Source organism: Podarcis bocagei (assembly GCF_964188305.1).
Source record: "Podarcis bocagei genome assembly, chromosome: 3".
In the NCBI taxonomy this organism is placed as follows: domain Eukaryota; kingdom Metazoa; phylum Chordata; class Lepidosauria; order Squamata; family Lacertidae; genus Podarcis; species Podarcis bocagei.
Window position 1 is genome coordinate 99,225,586 of NC_138127.1, and position 23,293 is coordinate 99,248,878.

The 23,293-nt window shown below is 41.0% G+C and overlaps 1 protein-coding gene across 4 annotated transcripts in view; it reads right to left on the reverse strand.

Annotated features, from left to right (window-relative positions):
- Positions 1 to 23,293, reverse strand: part of CCDC88A (coiled-coil domain containing 88A) — an 83,098-nt gene that overhangs the window by 10,306 nt on the left and 49,499 nt on the right. For 2 of the 4 annotated variants that reach the window (XM_081188329.1, XM_081188327.1), the window contains exons 17-30: positions 20,769 to 20,910; positions 19,270 to 19,446; positions 18,685 to 18,846; positions 16,982 to 17,259; positions 16,636 to 16,779; positions 16,135 to 16,321; positions 15,100 to 15,245; positions 13,792 to 13,884; positions 13,433 to 13,647; positions 8,987 to 9,070; positions 7,805 to 8,008; positions 7,467 to 7,538; positions 6,504 to 6,584; positions 1,601 to 1,869 (exon numbers count right to left, since the gene is read on the reverse strand). In XM_081188329.1, the coding sequence (XP_081044455.1) occupies positions 1,601 to 1,869; positions 6,504 to 6,584; positions 7,467 to 7,538; positions 7,805 to 8,008; positions 8,987 to 9,070; positions 13,433 to 13,647; positions 13,792 to 13,884; positions 15,100 to 15,245; positions 16,135 to 16,321; positions 16,636 to 16,779; positions 16,982 to 17,259; positions 18,685 to 18,846; positions 19,270 to 19,446; positions 20,769 to 20,910 (2,254 nt within the window). Of the gene's footprint in view, positions 1 to 1,600; positions 1,870 to 6,503; positions 6,585 to 6,844; positions 7,286 to 7,466; positions 7,539 to 7,804; positions 8,009 to 8,986; positions 9,071 to 13,432; positions 13,648 to 13,791; positions 13,885 to 15,099; positions 15,246 to 16,134; positions 16,322 to 16,635; positions 16,780 to 16,981; positions 17,260 to 18,684; positions 18,847 to 19,269; positions 19,447 to 20,768; positions 20,911 to 23,293 lie in introns of those variants that run through there. The other 2 variants (XM_081188328.1, XM_081188330.1) reach the window with 2 other exon arrangements.

Genomic DNA, 23,293 nt, shown 5'->3' on the forward strand with positions numbered 1-23,293 from the left:
GGAGAGTGTTTCATACTTCGACAGAACAAACATGCACAACCATGATGCAGTTCAAAATAACTGAAATTGTTGATACATATGGTATCACCCAGGTTTAGTACTTTTATCAATATGCTACTAGACTAAGTTTACTCAATAATGGAAAAGCCACAATCTCTTTTTTCAATTTTAAATGCATAAACTTACTGAAAATAAACATTCCTACCTTGACATTTTGATTTCTGTGAATATTTCCATTTATTTTAACATTTACGCAAATAGCACTTCTCCTCCAACATCAAAAGGCTCAACCGATGACGATCATTTCACTTTCAGATCTATCCCATAACTTTCTCACTGACTGATTAAAAAACTTCCTTAGCAATCTGAACATCATGTACAGGAGTGCCTAAGCCTGAAATCATTGTGTGGACTTCCGGATTTGGAACTCCCAGTTGGGAGTCCTTGGAAAAGATCCAAGATATAAGAAAAGAACAAGACCGCCTTTCCTTTTTAAGGCTCATTTAAGAACCAATCACCTAAAGACAAATGCACCTTATTTCAGACGGATTGTGGCATTTGAGCAGTCGCCAGGCCAAAAGTTTATACTGTTATTAATAAATAGCTGAGAAAATGAGTGCGTCTGTTTCAAAACAGTGGAAAAGACAATAAATTAGTTGTATACCCATATTATCTATCTTTGAAAAAGCTATTTTATGTGAGACCAGACAGACAAGAATTAAATTATCCAATTTAAAAAATAAACACCAAAATCACATTATTATTTAAATTAAGTACATTATTTTATTCCAAGGTTATTTATTCCAATGTTATTTTAATGCTTTAGAACTTGGCATCAGCATACAGCCACTTGTTTCCTTGACAGAGAAATATAATGTGCTGGAAGACACAGTTCAATCATGATGGGAAATACACACTGGAGATTTTGGGGTGGGTGGGTGAAAATGCTATAGTCAGATAGCTCTTCAATTAAGTCTTTATCTCCTCAGTGCAAAGTATGCGGTTAAGACACAGTCCAAAGCATTTCACAAGCAATGCAGATTAAAGTCGAGATTAAAAGTGTAACTTTTGAGTTGTTTTGGCTATGGTACTGTCTGAAGATAAATGTAACCTGACAAGGGTGTTGGAAAAATTCTTTAGAGCTTGCAAATACCCATCCCGTTGCTCTTTGGATCACATACTGCAGCAGACCTGACAACAATTTTGTATTGACTCACTATTGGGGTCACAAAGAGTCAGACACGACTAAACAACAATATTGACTCACACTTTATAGTTTTGTGTTCAGAGAACGAGCACCCACACTCTGTCTAAAAAAATATATATATTTATAAGTTAGCTCATTCACTCCTGAAAGACTTTGCTCTACAGGAGATTTGCTCTTTTCTCAGAATAGGTTCATTTTTTTCTTTCCCTGTCTCATAACGTTACTTAAATTCCTACCCTAGGTGTCAATTAATTTTCCTAACCAACTTAATTCTGAATTCTGGCCTTTACAAATGTAAAGTCACCACCAGATTTTCTTGTGCAACCTAAAAAGTGCGCTAAGTTTTGCAGCTTTATGTTTTGCCAAGTGAAATTAAGTAGCTTTTCAACGTACCTCACCCGAAGTCCCTTTATTACTTTCTTCCAAGAACTGCTGCAGAGTAACCACTTCACTTCCAGGGGAGTCCGTTTTAATTCTGTGCGTTCCTTGTCTATCCATTGTTTCTGACATTTTAGGATGGAGCATGGGGCTAGACCTGGCATGGCTTTTCAAATACTGGATGGGACTGCTGCTGCTGCTGGACCATGCGTCATGCTCATGAAGCAGGCTAAATTCTCCACTGCTGTGGCTTTGTGGCCTGCTTTGGTTAGTAACTGTGCCTGCTTTAGGGATAAACAGTATTGTCATCTTTATTATGCACGCTACATTGTATTTAAACATTAACAATGCATTATTGGATGTTTTTCCTTTGAAGAGACATTTGTCATAAGGTACTAAAAAACCTATGGGGAAGCCATACGAGAAATAAAGGTTAGTTCCCTTGCCTTACTTATTAAGGTTCTTCAATGTGACATGGCATCTTTCCAATTAAACACCTCCACTACCTAATAACTTTGAATGTTCTCAACAAAATGAGATCCCAGACATTAAATATGACCCAGTTCAGCTACAAAGTTGACATCTGCTACTATTTATGACATATGGCAAAAGGTAAAAATATAAAAGAGGGAATGCAAATAATTTATTTTCAGACTGATCAAGAAATACCCTTCGAGAAAGGTTTCTTAAAAATGCATTCCGTCAAATGCCTGTATCAGTTTGTCATGAGCAGAAACATCCCATTTTGCACAGAATAAAGGTTGAAGAAATGCCAGTTCACGTTGTTTCCTTAAACAGATACAAATCAACCAACTGAAAGCTGCCCTTTGTGTTATTTTGAATTATTATTATTTTGAAGAAAAACAAGCAGCATACACTATCAATGCTACTGAACAACATCATGCATTACCGCAAGGAATTGTTTATACTGGAAAATCACAAACATTTTAGAAGACCTATCCATATTTTCCATTGAGCAGATACTATCTAGAAATACAGTGAAATGAATTAAATGAAGTTTTAAGTAATTCCTTATAAGGCAGTGACTGCTAGAAATCTTCCAGTTTTGCCTTGCATACACATGTTTTACAACAGAAGAGGAAACAGACCATCCTGTCAGGTGTGTCTCAAAGCAGAGGACCAGAAAAAGCTGAGTGTATCACTTGTCCCTTTGGTTCTACTCATTTGCAACACAACAGCATGAATTCCTCTCTAGAACTATCCATGTACCGTATTTTGCGCCCCATAAGACGCTCCGGCCCATAAGACGCACCTAGTTTTTTTGGGGGGAAATAAAGGGAAAAAATTATTTCCCCCCCAGGCGCGGGGCTGGGGCAGCCCGAGCTTCCCCCGACCCCAGCCCCCAAACAGGCAGCTCTCTGCAAGCCGTGGGAGCCCAGCGGTGGTTCCCGCTGCTTGAGGAGAGATCCGCGAAGCCTGCACGTGCTGGGATCAGCGCTTGCAGGCTTCGGGATGCCTGCAACTCTCCCCAAGCAGTGGGAACGTTCCCGCTGCTTGGGGAGAGATCCGCGAAGCCTGCACGTGCTGGGATCAGCGCGGGCAGGCTTCGGGATGCCTGCAACTCTCCCCAAGCAGTGGGAACGTTCCCGCTGCTTGGGGAGAGATCCGCGAAGCCTGCGCGTGCTGGGATCAGCGCGCGCAGGCTTCGGGATGCCTGCAACTCTCCCCAAGCAGTGGGAACGTTCCCGCTGCTTGGGGAGAGATCCGCGAAGCCTGCGCGTGCTGGGATCAGCGCGGGCAGGCTTCGGGATGCCTGCAACTCTCCCCAAGCAGTGGGAACGTTCCCGCTGCTTGGGGAGAGATCCGCGAAGCCTGCGCGTGCTGGGATCAGCGCGCGCAGGCTTCGGGATGCCTGCAACTCTCCCCAAGCAGTGGGAACGTTCCCGCTGCTTGGGGAGAGATCCGCGAAGCCTGCGCGTGCTGGGATCAGCGCGCGCAGGCTTCGGGATGCCTGCAACTCTCCCCAAGCAGCGGGAACGTTCCCGCTGCTTGGGGAGAGATCCGCGAAGCCTGCGCGCGCTGGGATCAGCGCGCGCAGGCTTCGGGATGCCTGCAACTCTCCCCAAGCAGCGGGAACGTTCCCGCTGCTTGGGGAGAGATCCGCGAAGCCTGCGCGTGCTGGGATCAGCGCGCGCAGGCTTCGGGATGCCTGCAACTCTCCCCAAGCAGTGGGAACGTTCCCGCTGCTTGGGGAGAGATCCGCGAAGCCTGCGCGTGCTGGGATCAGCGCGCGCAGGCTTCGGGATGCCTGCAACTCTCCCCAAGCAGTGGGAACGTTCCCGCTGCTTGGGGAGAGATCCGCGAAGCCTGCGCGTGCTGGGATCAGCGCGCGCAGGCTTCGGGATGCCTGCAACTCTCCCCAAGCAGTGGGAACGTTCCCGCTGCTTGGGGAGAGATCCGCGAAGCCTGCACGTGCTGGGATCAGCGCGCGCAGGCTTCGGGATGCCGGCAACTCTCCCCAAGCAGTGGGAACGTTCCCGCTGCTTGAGGAGAGGTCCGCGAAGCCTGGAGAGCGAGAGGGGTCGGTGCGCACCTACCGCTCTCGCTCTCCAGGCTTCAGCGAAAGCCTGCATTCGCCCCATAAGACGCACCCACATTTCCCCTTCATTTTTGGAGGGGAAAAAGTGCGTCTTATAGGGCGAAAAATACGGTATTTAGTTACAGATAGGTAGCCGTGTTGGTCTGCCATAGTCAAAATAAAAAAATTCCTTCCAGTAGCACCTTAAAGACCAACTAAGTTAGTTTTTGGTATGAGCTTTCGTGTGCATGCACACTTCTTCAGAATTTTTTTATTTTATCCATGTATTTATTCTTCATTTATCACTTGTCCCTTTGGTTCTACTCATTTGCAACACAACAGCATGAATTCCTCTCTAGAACTATCCATGTACCGTATTTTGCGCCCCATAAGACGCTCCGGCCCATAAGACGCACCTAGTTTTTTTGGGGGGAAATAAAGGGAAAAAATTATTTCCCCCCCAGGCGCGGGGCTGGGGCAGCCCGAGCTTCCCCCGACCCCAGCCCCCAAACAGGCAGCTCTCTGCAAGCCGTGGGAGCCCAGCGGTGGTTCCCGCTGCTTGAGGAGAGATCCGCGAAGCCTGCACGTGCTGGGATCAGCGCGGGCAGGCTTCGGGATGCCTGCAACTCTCCCCAAGCAGTGGGAACGTTCCCGCTGCTTGGGGAGAGATCCGCGAAGCCTGCACGTGCTGGGATCAGCGCGGGCAGGCTTCGGGATGCCTGCAACTCTCCCCAAGCAGTGGGAACGTTCCCGCTGCTTGGGGAGAGATCCGCGAAGCCTGCGCGTGCTGGGATCAGCGCGCGCAGGCTTCGGGATGCCTGCAACTCTCCCCAAGCAGTGGGAACGTTCCCGCTGCTTGGGGAGAGATCCGCGAAGCCTGCGCGTGCTGGGATCAGCGCGGGCAGGCTTCGGGATGCCTGCAACTCTCCCCAAGCAGTGGGAACGTTCCCGCTGCTTGGGGAGAGATCCGCGAAGCCTGCGCGTGCTGGGATCAGCGCGCGCAGGCTTCGGGATGCCTGCAACTCTCCCCAAGCAGTGGGAACGTTCCCGCTGCTTGGGGAGAGATCCGCGAAGCCTGCGCGTGCTGGGATCAGCGCGCGCAGGCTTCGGGATGCCTGCAACTCTCCCCAAGCAGCGGGAACGTTCCCGCTGCTTGGGGAGAGATCCGCGAAGCCTGCGCGCGCTGGGATCAGCGCGCGCAGGCTTCGGGATGCCTGCAACTCTCCCCAAGCAGCGGGAACGTTCCCGCTGCTTGGGGACAGATCCGCGAAGCCTGCGCGTGCTGGGATCAGCGCGCGCAGGCTTCGGGATGCCTGCAACTCTCCCCAAGCAGTGGGAACGTTCCCGCTGCTTGGGGAGAGATCCGCGAAGCCTGCGCGTGCTGGGATCAGCGCGCGCAGGCTTCGGGATGCCTGCAACTCTCCCCAAGCAGTGGGAACGTTCCCGCTGCTTGGGGAGAGATCCGCGAAGCCTGCACGTGCTGGGATCAGCGCGCGCAGGCTTCGGGATGCCGGCAACTCTCCCCAAGCAGTGGGAACGTTCCCGCTGCTTGAGGAGAGGTCCGCGAAGCCTGGAGAGCGAGAGGGGTCGGTGCGCACCTACCGCTCTCGCTCTCCAGGCTTCAGCGAAAGCCTGCATTCGCCCCATAAGACGCACCCACATTTCCCCTTCATTTTTGGAGGGGAAAAAGTGCGTCTTATAGGGCGAAAAATACGGTATTTAGTTACAGATAGGTAGCCGTGTTGGTCTGCCATAGTCAAAATAAAAAAATTCCTTCCAGTAGCACCTTAAAGACCAACTAAGTTAGTTTTTGGTATGAGCTTTCGTGTGCATGCACACTTCTTCAGAATTTTTTTATTTTATCCATGTATTTATTCTTCATTTGTAGGCAGTGGCACTTTCATCTCAAGAAAGCCAAAGAATAATGCCGATTCACATCTGATTCTAGAGGTCTTATTCCAAGACATTTGCCTGGCAATGAGTTTACTACAACATGGTTAGTAAAAATGGCCTATGTGTCTTCTGCCCAGAATGTAATTTGCTGTTATATTAGAAATGTTGGTTTTCTGTCTAATATGACATTCGTTTGCAGGTTAAAGAAGAATTTGAAAGCATTATTCCTTTTTTGTTTTATGTGAGCTGCAAGGCATTGTAATGTATCCGAATACACTACTACACTATATGGATGGATGAATATCTGCAATGTCCTGCATTAATTTACTCTTCCTAAATCAGACATGTGACCCACCTTATTCCAGAGCTTCATCTAAAAAGGAATGAAATGATGAAAGGAAAGGAAAACATGCCCTGAATTCTCTCCCTCCCTGCCCTGGAAATGTGAGGAATGAAGCAGATGTGTCAATTTGCCTGGAAGCATACCTTTGACTTCATGGAGTGAGGCATTATTATTGCTATTGCTAGTGGATGTTCTGCCACTATCAAGGCTGGCTGGTCTGGAAGCTAAATGGAAAAAAACCAGTAGATCGCATGAAGCACATACCATAGCAGATGACACTGCGCCTACTACATTCTGATCACAGAATGCTCTGAGGCAGGAAATCATGCACTACTGATATTGCACAAGCTGAACATGTCTCAAAGTGTGGATTCTGGCAGGTGGGAAAAGGCGGTGTCCCCAGGCAGCCCAAGACAGCACTTTAAGAAAGTACACTAGAAAAGCGAGCAGGTTAGCGAAAGAAGGAACAGAGAAACAAAATACATGTTTTGAATTGTATCAGGTTTATTGATGGGAATAACCAAGGTTTTAAAGAGAAATGGCACCAACATGCAGAAATCAGGTTGCGGTTAAGGCACTTACAAAAGATTTTGACATGGAACTCTGCACGTTACAGAAATGTCACCGACAGGAAGAGAAAGAACATCTGCTCAGGAATGTTCTTTACTCCTAACCAAAGCAGGCGCAGAAGCAGTGTTAAAGGGTTTTAGAAACTGCACTACTGTGATTCAAATTTAACGGAAGTATTTTACAACTATGCCAAAATTTGATAGAGGAAAAATACATTTATTAATAAGATGAATTTTGAAAAGAAGACTTCACAAGCTGAAAGTTCTCACAATTGAACTCTAGAATACTCAGGACTGATGGAGAGGAGAGAAATTTGGGTCCTGTTCAGGTGCAGTTCATACTGAATAGGTTTGTTCTGTTTAAGAGTGAAATCAGAGTGAAAGAAATGGAAAAGTTCCCATACAATCAGATGAGATGAGATGTAAGGAAAGAATACAAACATGCACACTTGCAACGCAGGTCATTTTCTATTTCTGGATAAACTTTACTAGCATTTCCGTAATAGGTCTGCTACTCCTTTAAAGCACAAATCTTACCATGAATTCTTGATCCTGTACTAGAATCATCACTAATTCCTTGTGGACTTACATCTTCAAAAGATGTAGCATCTAAAGGGGAAACAAGCACAATTTTGTTGCAAAAACAGACCTTTGAATTTATCATCTCTAAAACAAGAAAATTTTATGCCTCATTGATCCCCACAAAAGTTTACAAATACAGCTAGTTTCCCCATCCTAATATTCCACAAGTCTGCAAATCAAATATTCCAGTTATTTGCTGGAAAAGAATGTGAAATATGGAGCACAAACAGTTTCCAATAACGCTACGGTTACCAACACAACCACACCACACCGTGAAAAGGTTCTACCTATACCTTTATTATTAAGCAACTGCTTGGATCTCAAGCCTGCAGCAGAGTTGACAGTTGCAAAGTTGATGGATGTAGTAGAGAAGGCCATAGATCCCAATTCTTTTCTCCTTTTACCCGTAGATATATCATCAGGACCCTCCAGATGCTCAGAACTACCTGTCCATTGTCCTCCTGCTAGGACCATGGACTGCACCAGGTCATTCATGGCTGGGATGCAAATGAAAGCAAATGAATCAGCATGGTTCAATGTTTTTGAAAAGTTTTATTTTGTACTGTAAAATGCTTCATTTACCTAAGCATCAAGGCATACTGAAAGCTACAGTCCACAAGTTTCTACATGTTAAAACATGCAATTGGCTGAATGAATGAAAAGTGTTAAAAAGCCAAAGCCTCCTTGTACAGATGATTTTATTGCTTTTTATTAGCTACAACCGCCATGCTTGTGCTGGAGTGCTATACAATAAATAAATATATGTTAGAAGCTCTGATATGTTTCGCAATGAAAAATGGAATGAACAGGGAAAGATGAGCAGAAGTGCTAATACAAAGTCAGTGTTGGCAATGATAAGGGGTCCTTCAGTGCAGGTTTTTGCAGGAATAATATTTATTGCATGACAATAGAGGAAAGTATTTAAAATAAATGTGTCCTCTCCCAACTTTTTAAAGAGCATTTCACTGAAGAAATGACAAAGAATACCTGACTTCCCCACCCCACTCCTTCAACTTAGAATGGTAAAACATTTCTAAGGAATAACAGGTCACCATTTATTTTTTGTTTTTAAGCAAATAATTTTCTAGATTTGTACTGAGGTGTTTATAAAACTGATTACTAGGAGTGGAATTCAAAATGTGCAAATGCATTGAGTGCACTATATCTTTATATGTACACACATATAACACATATATGTTCATATAATTCCCAGAATGTGAACCTATAAATGTGTGTTCATTGTGTGTGTAGATAGATGTAAGCATATGATTACATATACATTTTTATACACCCCAAGAGTTATGTATATTGAGTGCCAAGGTGTTTAGAAACATTGCTTCAGCTCCTTGTATTATAGCAGGACTTGCACTTTGCAAAATAGGAAAAACAGCGCAGTCCACGGAAAGGTTAGTGAAAGTAGTAATAGAAGCCAGTGTAGCCATTTAAAAAGAAGCTGAACTGTCATAAAGTCTTACACATGGAGCGACGGTAGAAGGCCTTCATTTTGTCTTTTTCCTTCGGTCTGTTCCTCAAAAAGGGCAGTCTTTTCAGTGCAACCACTTTTATGTCATAGCATAAGGAAAAACGGAAACGGGAAGATGAAAGAAAAAGGGGAGAAGAACAGATGGAAGTTAAATGTTGAAACTAAGGACAGAAATGAATGCTTGAGTTTCCGCTAGGTGCACTTTATTTACTAAAAGCTATTAATCTCATGTTGCTGAATGGCAATGGATATGAAGCCTTCACTGTGGAACTATCCAAGGAAATACTGGAAACCATGCCTGAGGAATATAAGGAACTTTCACAGTTCACAACTATTGGATGTCTTAAAAACCAAGCAAAAAAAAGATATAAAAAGAAGCCAAACCCAAACCCAGGCACAAAAATTATGGGCAAGGAGTCAAAAACCAGCAAGCAGGTTTCCTGAGATGGAAAGGTATACTGAAAAAAAAAGTTCACTTGGTTTATCAAAGTATCTTTCAATAGGCACTACCTTCATTTCTTGCTACCAAGCAGTCATTGTATTTTTCACATTAATGACTTGTTTTAAATTGTATTAATGTGAACTCATCTTAGTTGATTTAACTTCCAAAAACAGCAGTATCTAACCTTTACCTCCTTTTACACACCATCTGAACATAGGATCAAGAAATTATTGGAATGGAGTGCAGAATACTGTAATATTCTGACTGATTACCACTTTAAATAAGAATTATTGGTTAAATGACATACCATACTGCTACTGGGGTGTGAAGTGGGGGAAGGAACCAAACAGAAAAATGACAGAACAAAGAAACAAACAGAACAGTGACAGTGCGGGAACATTAAAAATCAAACATGTAATAACTGCAGTGAGAATTTTAAATTGCATGTTACAGAAAGCTTTCACATGTTTGCTTGTGGCAGTGTTGAAACCCTATACAAGAAGACCTTGTAATAAAGCAAACATTTGCATTTCAATGTGGCATTATTACTAATCCAGTGCAAAAGATGTAAGCCATGAGTGTACATACAAGCCGTTCATCTCAGTCAAGGAGTCATCCAGTATTATCTATGTATGTTCATTCATGAATAAGTTCCACTGTGATCAATGGTGTTTACTTGCACTAAAACAAGCTGAATGAGAAGACACAGATTTTCACTTACACATGACCTGTTTCCTCATCTGTGTGCTGTGCACATGTGAAGGAGCATTGCCACAGCATGCTTAGTGCAGTGTCCTAGAAGGCATGCCACAGGCTTTCTTCTCTGCTAAACCAGTTGACACCTTGTGTAGCAACTACGGGTGGAAATACATGTTTTCAACAAACATGTATTCCAAAACCCTTCTTTGCAGAGATTGCATGAATGCATTGTATAATATGATAATCTATGTGCATATGGTTAAGCCTTCCAGTGAATGCCAATCCCACCCCCTGCAAACGCCTCTGAGGTGGTTCCTCTTCAGCCAAACCTATCCCACTCTTGATAACTGGCTAGGAGGGGTGATAATAGAAGCATTCAAAGATGTCCCAGAAGCAACTGGCTGGCTGAGGAGTTAAGTATCAGCCCAGCAGGGATCAGCAGTATAAAGGGAAACAAACATGTGATGGATATTCCATGCTTCCCCTGAAATGTGTAGCAAAGTATCATTTACAAGAGTAAAATATCAAATCAAAGTGTGTTACTATGGAAGGTTAACTTTTGTCACATTCAAATCTTTCTCCACAATTTTGGATAAAAACCTCACCTTTTCATTTTGTCTAAAAAGTAATGAAATGGAAACAGAGACTTGTGGCACCATAAACAATAAAATATTTATTGTGGCATGAATCTCTGAGTCTTTAAAAGGTGCCACAACACTCTGTTGGTTTTGCTGCAACATACTGAAATGGTGCGCCCTGTGGAGGTGGAATAGAAGAATTTAAAATTTGTATACATATTTTGATTAAAAAAGGTTATCTGAGTTGTCTGAAAAAAGTTGCAAGAGAATTGTGGGAAGAGAAGGACTGCAAAAAGCACATAGAAAAAAATATATTGGGCAAGTCAAAATAAATTCATATCTATTGAATACTCCTTCAGTTTTGATATCCAGGTTGTTCTCTTCCCTGTCCCTTCATCACGGAAGTAACTCCCACACATAGATTAGCTACTGCTGATAGCCATCATGAGAGGACAGCTCTGATTCCCCTTGGCAGGAGTGCTTTCACAATATCTTATAAAGAGAAAAGGGTCTAACTCAAGTTAAAGGCATGATCTTGCAGCAAATATGTCGCTGGCACCCAAACCACTGGATGTAAATGTATTAGCTACATTTTCACAAAATATGCAAATAATATATTTCTTATTCATAACAAAATTCTACGGAAACTGATGCTGAAGAAATGGTCCACAAATACAAATGATCAGATAGGTTTCTCTGCGTGAGGAAATGCAAGTAAGTTATGTGCTGATCAGATACAAGTAACACATCATAAAGTAAAATACAAATAATTTTGGACATATTTTCTAGTTCAGTAGCTACCTAATAATTACCAGTGAAAATATACTGAACACACACATAAACTGCAACCCACAAGTCAGTTATATAATAGCATCCAAATTCATGTGGGTCCATGGTCTTAAATAGAAATTCTACTTTGTCTCTGGAACATAACTGATCCCAGTGCAAGAGGGAGGTTGAGCAATGAAATTTTTTCGTAACGACTGCACATTTACTGAGCATCAGGATACAAATTTGGAGGAATAAATTGATTAACTGAAGATGATCTGGGAAAAAGAAATGCAGCTCCCAGTGGATTTCCCAAGGGGATTTATCTCATGACAGAAAAAAGATTCCCTGCCGATCACAAACCTTTTGAAAGGAATAATTTAAGGAATACTTTTAAAGACTATTTAGCAATTCTTCAATACTTAGCAATTCTTCAGACCTAACTAGCCTTCCTACCTGATAATGCTAATGGTGTGTGTGGGGGGGAATCGCCACACTTTCTCCTCCAAATATACCTGACATTTGCTGCAATGTTTAAAAGTATCCCATCAGAATGGAAATTATCTGTGCAGCAATTGAAGAACACATGCTGATTACTCTAGATCACTAAGAGCAAACAATCTTCTAGATTGTGAAAGTAAAAATCTTTGTAGTTAGGAGGACAGCAATTGTGGACCAGATATCATGACAGGCAACTACTCAACTAATATGGGACCTAAATTAAGATGTAAAACGCTAGGCTAGTACAAAGGCTGGTCAAAGTCTTCTCTTCCACAAAATTAGTTTCTCTCCTCTTTTAGGTCGCACAGCTATTGTAATCTTCAATCATTAGTAGATCAGTAATTAATCAAAACTGCAAAAACAATTACTCAACTAAAGATTTAAACATACTATGAAGCAGAACGTAATTTCTAATGTTTGTACAGAAATCTATATAATCAAAGCACGCATCATTTGGGGTTTGATTCTTTTCCAGCCTGATCAAACGGAGGAATGTTTACACACATTTTGATACCATGTAAAAACATCAAAGACATTCATTTAAAAAACACCGTGTCTGCCACTCGGTCTTATTGTTCTAACAGATCTTATTTTCAAGATCCCCCAGAATAGGTTTAGGGGGCATGCAGTGCTTCTAGTACAAACGGACATAAATATCTCACTTGATGCTATGCTAAATTCCATGTTGAATTCTACTGTAAATATTTGCTTTGATATGGCACTCAAAAACAAGAATATGATTACTTAAGGTTCAAAATTCTATTCCAAAGCAACGTTGGTACAATGAAATGCTGTTAACGATAAAGTGTCACACCCTGTGTCAGCACAGCCTGGCATACCAGTGAATTGATAGCAGAATGTGATGAAAAGCTATGGGTTAAAAGGAGTGGGAGAAGAGCTATTACAGAGCTGGACCTCTTGCTTCAAGAGTATATATATAATGGATGCAGGTACTCTCATGAACCTGCTGACCAGAGCTATGCATGACACTGAAGCTTTGCAAGGCAGATTGATACAGCACAGTCCCCCTTCCATGCAGTATGCCCATAAACATGCAGAAACAAACAATCAATTCATCAGCAGTATGAAGATGCTGATAAGGAAGCATGTTACAGGGAACTCTTCACACGCCAAGAGTAGAAATGTAATAAGTGGATGAAAAGAAACAGTACAGAAAAGAGCAATGGTTATGGGTAAAGAAGGGGTGCCAATTTCACCTCTACGGTCAAGCTCAGACCCAATTTTTCACTGTCAGTAAATATTGCACCCCTAAAAAACTTTAAAGAGCATTCCTCTGCTATAAAGCTTGATTCTCCATTCTTGAGCCTACAGGAACATGAACAAAATACTTTTAAGCAAACTTCCTCCATGGGTATTTTGAACCTTTTCACCGCATCAGGAAGTACTGCATGACACACTACCCCTTACAAAAATTAAGCAATTTACTCACTGCTGCTTTTCTTAGCCCCCAGGGTCTGACCATCTTCCAGGGAATTTGAGCCCACCGAGGAACTATCTTGACTGTCCTGATGTGGCAGCTGAAGAAATCCTTCACTAGATTCTGAGCGGGTTGGTGTCAGAGTTAGAGACTTGAGGCGTTCTCGGTTAATATCCTTCTTTGATTTTATTAGTTTCCTCATTTTCAGAGTAATCCAATTACCTCTCCTTTTGGAGAAATGAAGAGGAATGCTATATTTAGAACAAATTCTTGCAAATATTTCAAAACAATTAAGTATCTCTCTTTAAGTAACAAACACTGGCACATTTCTGGCAAAGAAAGAGGGAGAGAAATATGTGGTCATACATTACCTCCTCGGAGGAGATGGTTCATAAAATTTATACTGATCCATAATCTTTTCTTCCAATTTCTCTTTTTGTCTTCTCAATTCATTTAGCTTGTCACTGTGAAGAAAAGGTAATTCACATGTTAGACGGCATGTATGTTTCTAAAAGATGTTTTTCCTTTGTATCAATGTGCCTCAGGGACTTTTTAGGACATGTGTGTTTATATGCAGTTTGCATTGCATCAGGGCAGTTTACATTAACATTTTGCCAGAACTCAAGTCACAATATTTTATTTTTGGGAAAATATGGGCACTATGTAGAATGAGAGAAGGTGTTAGAATAAAGTGCTGGGCACATGACAGGATGTTTCATGTCACTCACAGGAACACAGGAAGCTGCCTTATACAACATCAGACCATTACGTCCGTGAAGCACGGGACTGACAGCAGCTCTCCAGGATATCCAGAGGAGATTCTCCTAGCCCTACCTGGAAAAACTAGGAAATGAACCTGGTACCTTCTGTATGTATTCTAACACTGAGCTACACCACTGTCTTCTCTCCATTACAGAAGGTCACACTCCCCTTATTTTAGACGGGGACACTGGACGTTTGCCGTGAAGGTTCCTTCTGGTTTGGTTGAATAACAGGTTAGGAAAGCAGGAGGAAGGCAGGGATTAAGTCACCTAGATTTCAGTTTTAGGTCTGGTGCTCTGAGATGCTTTCCCAGTTGTCTTGCTTGCTATAAAGCACAGGGAAATGTGATCTCAGGTGCCTAGGAAAGACTTACAAGCCAAGGATGGAAACGCTCCACCCCACATTAGGCCTAGCACAATCTGGAAGATGGTACTATAAGGGCCAGAGACTAGGAAAACTTTTCTCTATCCACTATCCCCATGCCATGCATGATTTTATAAATGTCTATTTTTCTCGCATTTTCTCGAACAGTCCCAAATCCTACAATCCTTCCTCACAGGGGCATTCCTCCATCCCTTTTATACCTTCAGCAAATGCATGCTGCAGCACAAATATCTTGAAGGATTGCTCCTTAAAAAAACCCTGCCAACATAAGGAGGAAACAGGTGGCTTATAACTTCCCATAAGAAATCTCACTGCTCTTCTGATTCTAGCAGTTTAAGGAACAATAATTCAACATCATTCCACAGTAAACTTTATTTCACAAGGAACAATACTGATTAAAATCCAACTACGAATGAACATTTTCATCTGTTGTTAATGGAATGCACTGATTAACATTTCCATGATTTATTTCTATTCGAACATAGAACTGCAGTTATGCTGGGTGCAACTGATTCACCGTTTTTGATACCCACATATACTGCCTTTGTTCAACGTGGAACAGATCTTTGCTTTCCATATTCTGCTCTAATAATGTTCTGTTTTGCAGCATTAATGTCTGTATTTGATCCAACAGGTGTCTGTTTTCTTCTTCCAAATTTCCTTTTAGCTGGCTAAGCAACTGTTGAAATGTACAAAACACAATATTTTAGTGTATGCAGTCTGCCCAACTTTCTGTTTATAAAGTACAAAAGAAAATGAAGTCAAGAAGACAAGTCAAATAGTAGAGACAGCAATAGTTCAGTCACCAGAGCATGAAACTCTTAAATCTTGGGGTCATGGGTTCAAGCTCTGCTATAGATAAAAGATTCCTGCATTACAGGAGGCTGGAGTAGATGACCCTCATGGTCCCTTCCAACTCTACAATTCTATGATTTTATTATCTGGTTTTTGTAAATAATTGTAAATTGCCTTTCTTCCAATTGAGGAGAGCAATCTGCAGCTTCTGTTAGGGTCCGAGCATCCTTTTAGCTTCTAACCAATGTATCCACTGTTCAAGCCAATAAGAAAGGGAGCAGAATAAGTCTGGCTCTCTTCAGGATATCTCATACCTCTTCCTTGAACCTTCAGCTTTTGTTTAAATGCAAAAATGTTATTCTCTCTTTATGTATGAAACAGACAGAAAGAAAACCATGAATTCAATATTTGGAATTATGGAGTAAGAATCAAACTTTTTGCTTTCATCTCAATGAGTGCAAAGAGACTAGGTTGATTGATATAAGAGGATACATGCAGTCTTAAAGCAACTTTTCAGAACACCGCCACTAATTCCTTAATAAAATCACTAGAACAATTCCAGAATAAGCAGAACGACTGACCTAAGTTTGTTCCTAACATGATACAAAGACAGCTTCAAAACTATTAAGATATATTACTAAATTCAACTATTACAACCCTTACAGAAAACTCATAAAGATAAACACATTACTGCAGAAATCTAAAAAAGCCTCTTTTGTCATGAATAAACAGGGCTATAATAAAACATTACTGAAGAAATGCAAACTCATTACCTCACACTGATTATTCAGTTTTGTATACGTAATATCCAGCTGTTGGTATTGCTCTTTGAGTTTGGAAAATTCAGCTTCCAGCCTTGTTTGTTCCAGTTTAGAACTGTTCAGTACTGTTTTCAAATTCTTATGATCCATTTGGAGAATTTCATTTTCTTTCAAAAGCTGCGTATATGTATGATTCAATCTGTAATTAAAAATGGACAGAAAACAAAATTAAAGTAGGTTTTCACAAAATTAACAATTAAACAAGTGTCTGCACAGCTATATCATATGCTCACATTTAACTAAAGAGAGATTTACATTGTCATAATGTTTGTAGCAGTATCTTATAACCAATTTCTATGAGCATACTGTAGATTGTATTTTTCTTATTCTAACGTATTAAGGGTTTCTAACTTTCATGCATTGTGTTAAGATCAGGGTAAATGCAAAATATAGTTGGCACATTTAATAATACACTTTAATTCAGATAATTATTCATTAGCTTTGTTTTCTTACCTGTCATTTTCCTCACAAAGCTTTTTGTATTCCGCTGCTACTTTTTCATGCTTTTTGTTTTGCTGTAGCATCTTCTCTTGTTCTGCTTTGAGAACTTTTTCCAGTTCTTCTAATTGCACTTTTTGTTTCAGCAACTGATTGTATCTGTCAAATGGATTATATAATATTACTAATTCTATTCTCAAGTATTAATTACAAAAGGTTATTATGAATACAGCTTCCACTTTCAACACGGCTGTGATTATAAGGATTTAAGATCTAACATTTTAAATAATTCAATAATTATAAAATATCTGGATTTTCAGATTCAGCTGCAAATTGGTTATGACTGATATATCGAAATCACCTGTCTTCTAAGTCCTTATGTTCCACCTCAAGATTCTTGTGTGCTGACTTAAGGTTTCCATGTTTGGAAATTAGAGTTTCATATTCAGTAGCTTGCCGTTCATGAAGCTGTTCCAGTTTCTCATGATCTTTGATGAGTGAATCATATAGCGATCTGAGATCCTCACGTTCCTTGATTATGGACTCATTTTCATTTTCCAAGGTAGACTGCTGAATCAGCAATTGTGCATTCTGATTCATGAGAGATGTACTTTGCGAATTAATAGCAGAATTTTCTACCTACAATTGCCAAAGTGACATTGGACAATCAATAACAAAGTACTTTGTGGTGTACTCATTCAAAATTAGCCTTGTACAGAATTAGCCAATTGAGGTCCTAGGTTAACAGGTTTTAAACCCTGTATCTCAGAGTAATTTCCCCAATCTCTTCGAAGAAATGCTGGAGATCAAACTGGGGCTTCGTGCATTCAATGCACTTCCAGTGCATAGCTCCGCAGTTTGCATCTGTATGCATATCCACTTAAAAGGATTAGGTAACAGGTGATACAGAAAACCTCTGACATAGACCCTGGAGAGCTGCCACTGCCAGTCAAAGTGGACAACACCCAGATATGTCTCCTGTCCTATGCTTCCTAAATCACCTCCAGACATGAGGATCAGCAAAGAAATACTTAAATTAGGCTTGTTTAGGTAAATACAGGAGTCCCCCCACTTAGGCACATTCTACTGAAGCGCAACTGCATATACGTATGGTGCTGGGAAACAATTAAATAGACTCATACCAGGAAATGGTGAGATAGAAAATACTTAGGGGTGCAGCAGGGCTTTGTTTCCGCTGCTCAGTCTCCCCGCCTAACAGCGGATATGTGGGGTAGCACAGCACCAGCTGCCACTATTGCATGTGTTTGCCAGCCTCCTGCCAACCCCATAGCTTCAATTCCAGTTGTGGATACAGTATTTTTGGTATGGATTGAAGAGAAAGCAGAGAGGTGTTTACAGGGTGCTCCCCACTTCATGTGATTTCACTTATGTGTGCAGGGGTATAACGCCCACCTAACTGGGGGGACGCCTGTACTGACCTGTTTTCTTTGTCAAACAGATTACAAATTCTACATCTAGCCTCACAGAGATTCTTCTGATCCTTTCCTATAGATTCTCCTCCTAAAAAAAATCACACCTGTTCTAGAATGCAAGAGGAACTAAATGGTTTTTTGTTAAGGTACCTAAATGTAACATAAGCAGGAAACTCAAAACGTCTGACTCTAGATACCAAGTTCTAATTAGGGTTTGGAAATAAGAGACATCTCTCTAACATGAAGAGATGGATTCATAGGGTTGTAGAACAAGAACCCCCCCCCCCATCTTGTAGTACTTAAGCCATACCACCACAAAAGGGATATATAGGGACTCAAAATGATACTGGCATGTGATCATCAAAGAAGTGAAAAAATGAAGTACAAAACAATAGTAATGGGAGCTATCCAAAGGAACTTCTTGGTTCTTGGAGGCAGATCTAGCCCAGGGAGCTAGGGAGTTACTACAGATGGGGCACTGCCCACCAGTCAAACCACTTATGTTCAAAATATAGGTTTTCCATGAGTGTTTCAAGAATAGCTGCTGCTGCCATGTGAATAACAGCAAGGCTTTCACTTGTAAATTCTATATTGCGGTTGGGAGATAAATACAAATTTGTGAAAACAGAACCTGAAGCTTGGCATTCTGAGTTTGTAGCGTTGTATTTTGCTCCTGTAAGGAAACAGTCTGTCTCTGAAGTGCCACAATCTGAGCTTGCACATTATTGTTCTGCGTCTCAAGCTGCTTTAGTTGTGTTTTCAGGGCTTGCTTCTCTGCCTGCAGAGTTGCGTTCTTTAAAAAGGAACAAAATGTATTACATACATGCACCATTTAAATGAACAAAATATTGATTAAATTCAGACTTCTATTTTACGCCAAACAATCCAAAGTATGGAGACATTATTGCAGTCAGAAGAAATCACACAAAGCATGGGTTTGCTTTCTGATAAAAGTGGGTTTACTCAATGTGGTGTACCTATGTATGCATGCAAGAGAGAAATAAGACAGGCAGAGAGGCATAATAAGTTATGCTGAAATCAACTACATTTATTTCCAATAAACGGTATGTTCTTTGAAGCATAGTATTAGATCAGAGTACCCTAATTACTAGCCTATTCTTTTGTTATATCCGTGGCAACAAAATGTGGCTTACTATATACTACACAGGCTGACAATTAGGGTAAAATTATTAAAATAATCCAAATTATTACTTACATTTCTCTCAACTTCAATCAATCTATCTTTAACCTTTAAAAGTTCTCTAGTAGTTTCTTGGCTCTCTCGTTCCCATTTATTGACAGACAAACTTTCTTCATCAGTTTTTGACGAACAATTCTGTACCATTTTCTCTTCCTCTTGTCTTTGCTTGAGGGCCTCATAATTCTTTTTCACCTAAAGATCAATGAATTCAAGTTCAAATGTAAAATACTAAATCCTACTAAGTCCTAAGCATGCCAAGGCAACTTTATTATTATTATTTAATTAGAAAAAATGGCCTTGCCACAGCTGTTTTTCATTCACCAAAGGTTCCAACCTGTCTTTGATCCCCATAGGGGAAAAAGCAATAAGAGAGGCAGTTTCAGAGGGAAAGTATGGTTTGTGGAGGGGTTCAACACGCCTTCTTTCCTGCCCCAGCGCAGCTTAGATTACACCCCACCCCAGACTTTACAGGGATTTGGTGGCAACCCAATTGTTACTCTCATGTCTGTTGCTTAGTCTGGCCTTTTGAGGTAGACTAATGACAAGGAGAGCATCTTTCTGAGGGACTGCTACTTTCACAGCTTTTCAGTGTCTCAGGTGTAGTTTCATTCAGTGTCTCAGGTGTAGTTTCATTCAGCTCAACTAACTGGCCCACTAGCCTCTACTCCACTTCACATTACACAAGGACCACTTGAGCCCTTATACTGCAGTTCACTCACACTGAGGTCATCTTGAGGAGTACTGGTTGTTGTCCCCCATGCTACAAAGGCCTGATGGGCCCCAACCAGAAGTTCCATACTGCGGAACATTCTTCCAGCAGAGATTCAGCAGGAATCCTCATTTTGGACTTTGTGGCCTCTCTTTGGAGACTTTTGCACCAACAGGCCTAGGCACTTGTTTTAAATTTTAATGATTCTAATCATTAGGGTTTATTATTTCAATCATTTTAATCATTGTTTTGTACTGTTTTTAATTTTTTATGTTTTTAGATTGCTGGTACACCACCCTGATACTTTAGGAGAGGGCATACAGATACACACACACACACACACACACACACACACACTTTTATAGATAAATAAATGCTAGCAAAAATTAGCAAAACCACATGCTGCAGTCTCAAGTGGCAGCTGTTCAGAAAGGGGCTAAACATGAAGCTGAACAGCACTTTAATTACTGCTATCAGCAACACCTAAGATTTGCCAAGTCAAAAACCAAAATGTTTTCTGCATGGAAAGCACTGAATTGTTTTTAAACCAACATTTTTCATATATTTCTGTGAAGATAAATTGGTAATATATACACTGTTTTCACTAAGAAAGCAAGAGTATGATTCAGCATGTATTTTGCTTATCAAAAACAGCACTGTGCAGAAATCTTTCAAAAAAACTTTTGACAATATAAAAAATAGCTTTTTTCTAACACCTTTATAACTGTTAGAAACAATTAAAAGAAATTTTATGTCATTTATGCACCAACTGAAAACTAAGGTAATAGAAATATTCATTTTTTACTGTTTTAAGTTCCTGACGCAGTTGTTGATTTAAATTTGTTGATTCTTCTAATCGAGCTTCCAAAGCAGCAATTTTTTCTTCTTTTATTTCAAGTGACTTTTTCAATGTGGATTCTAATCTTGACTCCAGGAGCTTGTATTTGCTATTAATGAAAGAATTACAATAATGTTTTAATTATCAAGAAGAAGACAATCCCCTAAGAAAATATACAAGCTTCATCAAGGTGATAGCTTGACTGTTTTTCAATAAATCTGTGTGAGGACAGGACCACAGTTGACCCAACAGTCTGCTGTCTTCACTGCCTGTTGTTCTATTTATTTCATAAAATTTAGAAACCACTCAAATGTAAAAAACAAACAAATCCAAAGAGAATAAAATAATCAGTTGAAACAATAAAAACAACTATTTAAAACATTCAAAATATAAAGTCTGCAGTGATCTAAAAAGAGACTGAAACATACAAGATTTTGTACAAATTCTTACACCTCATTAAACTGTTTAGACAGAAGTAGTTTTACTCTGTGGGTACTGACACAGTTCTCTTTTTAATTAATGCATTAGCACTATAGCACTTGTTCATCTGACCAATTTAAAATCTAAATTTGGCTACTATGGAGATTTAGGAAGCTGCCTACCACCATCTCCTGACTTCAAAGGCCATGACCTAATCCTTTTGCCACCACTTTCATCAAATGTATTTAATGGAGAATATTCAAGAAAATAATGCAAACTCTAAAGAAACAATTCCAGAAAGTGTACACATACAGAGGACAAAACTGAGATGTGTCACCCATGCTGGTCTGGGTACACCTTAAGAGAACGGAAGATGTACCGTATTTTTTGCACCATAACACTCACTTTTTTCCTCCTAAAAAGTAAGGGGAAATGTCTGCGCGTGTTATGGAGGGAATGCCTACGGGTGGCATGCCTACGGATTTTCCTCCTCTAAAAACTACGTGCGTGTTATGGTCGGGTGCGTGTTATAGAGCGAAAAATACGGTACATTTAATCATACTGAGAGTTCTGGCACATAATGCTGAATGCAAAGAGACTGAATTGCTGGTGAGCAGTCTTCATTCTGGCTACAGTCCAACAAAATCAAAGATGAAAAAAATGAGCTTGATTACAACCCTCCACTACAAAGGACTGAACCACACAACCCTGGTTCTTCAAAACATAATGGGAGCAGAGAAGAGAAGGAATAAACATACAGGTGCGTGATGATTTCCTATATATACTCACAATGTGTGAACCTAACACTACAGTTGCTATTTCTAAAGTAGTACTTCCACTGCTCAATATAGCCAAATTGACTGATGCTGTCCACATCTGATTTTACCCTTTGCTTTCTGCATTTTATTGCAAAGTTAAGTCTACAGCAACTCTTGTTTTCACATCAGTTGTATCTGTAGCCAAGTTCCCAACGTTTCATACATGTCCTCTGAATACTGGACTGTGGGAAATTTTTCTCCTGGCTTAAAGTGATGTAATGCTAAGAAAGCATGAAATAACACTGGCTCACATTAATGGAAACGCTGCACTCTGTTCATCCCTATGCTGCCAAGAGATAACAGAGGGTGTATGTGAGGAGGGATAGAAGGTCAACACACAGACTGAATGTAGTGCAAATCCGGGAATACTTACAAATATAGATGTGGCCAAGTACAGCAAAATTAGGTAAAGGTAAACAAGAGTTTTCATGGCATCATATATTTTGTCTGATCATTATCCATTCTGAGAATCAAACTATTTCACTCAGAAAGTAATTCGCTCTCCTATGGTCAAGGTCACATCCAGGTCAAGGTTATGTCCAACCTGGTGTGAGGACACAGATATACTGAGACAACTCCATGGCTGTCATTGAGACCATGAAGTCCTGAACTGGTCCATATGGGACAGTTTCACTATGGATAATAAAGTTTCCCCTACACCACCATGAAAACATTTCCCAACATCAAATCTGAGATAACCTCTGCCAGCTCAGTTAGGGAGACTTAATGCGGCAGGGTGGATGGTACAGTAAAAACATCCCTGTTCTGGCCCTCTGGCCCAACAACGCAAACAATCCCTCAAATCCAGACACAGTATGGATTGGTCTCCTGGTGAGGGTGATGGGGTTTCTATGCACAACTGCAACTTCCCTGCCCCATCCCTCTGACCTCAAATGGCGCTGCACTGAGTGTCCAGGTGAACATAGCTGGGTGAGCTTAGGGCCACCAACTTCATCTATCCAGGTGTCAGTCATACATGCCAAGTTGGCTCCCTCACCCAGGATCAAATTGTGAATGGTTAATATTTTATTCTGAACAGACCTGGCATTTAGCAACACAGCACCAAGGGAGGGAGCTGGCTTACTAGCACCCCCAGATTCTGAAATACAGCGGGTGAAGCAGAAGGAGCCTGGGCTTTGATGTAACTAGCCCTCCTTCTCCTCCCTGTACAGTGGTACCTCGGGTTACATACGCTTTGGATTACATACGCTTCAGGTTACAGACTCTGCTAACCCAGAAATAGTACCTCGAGTT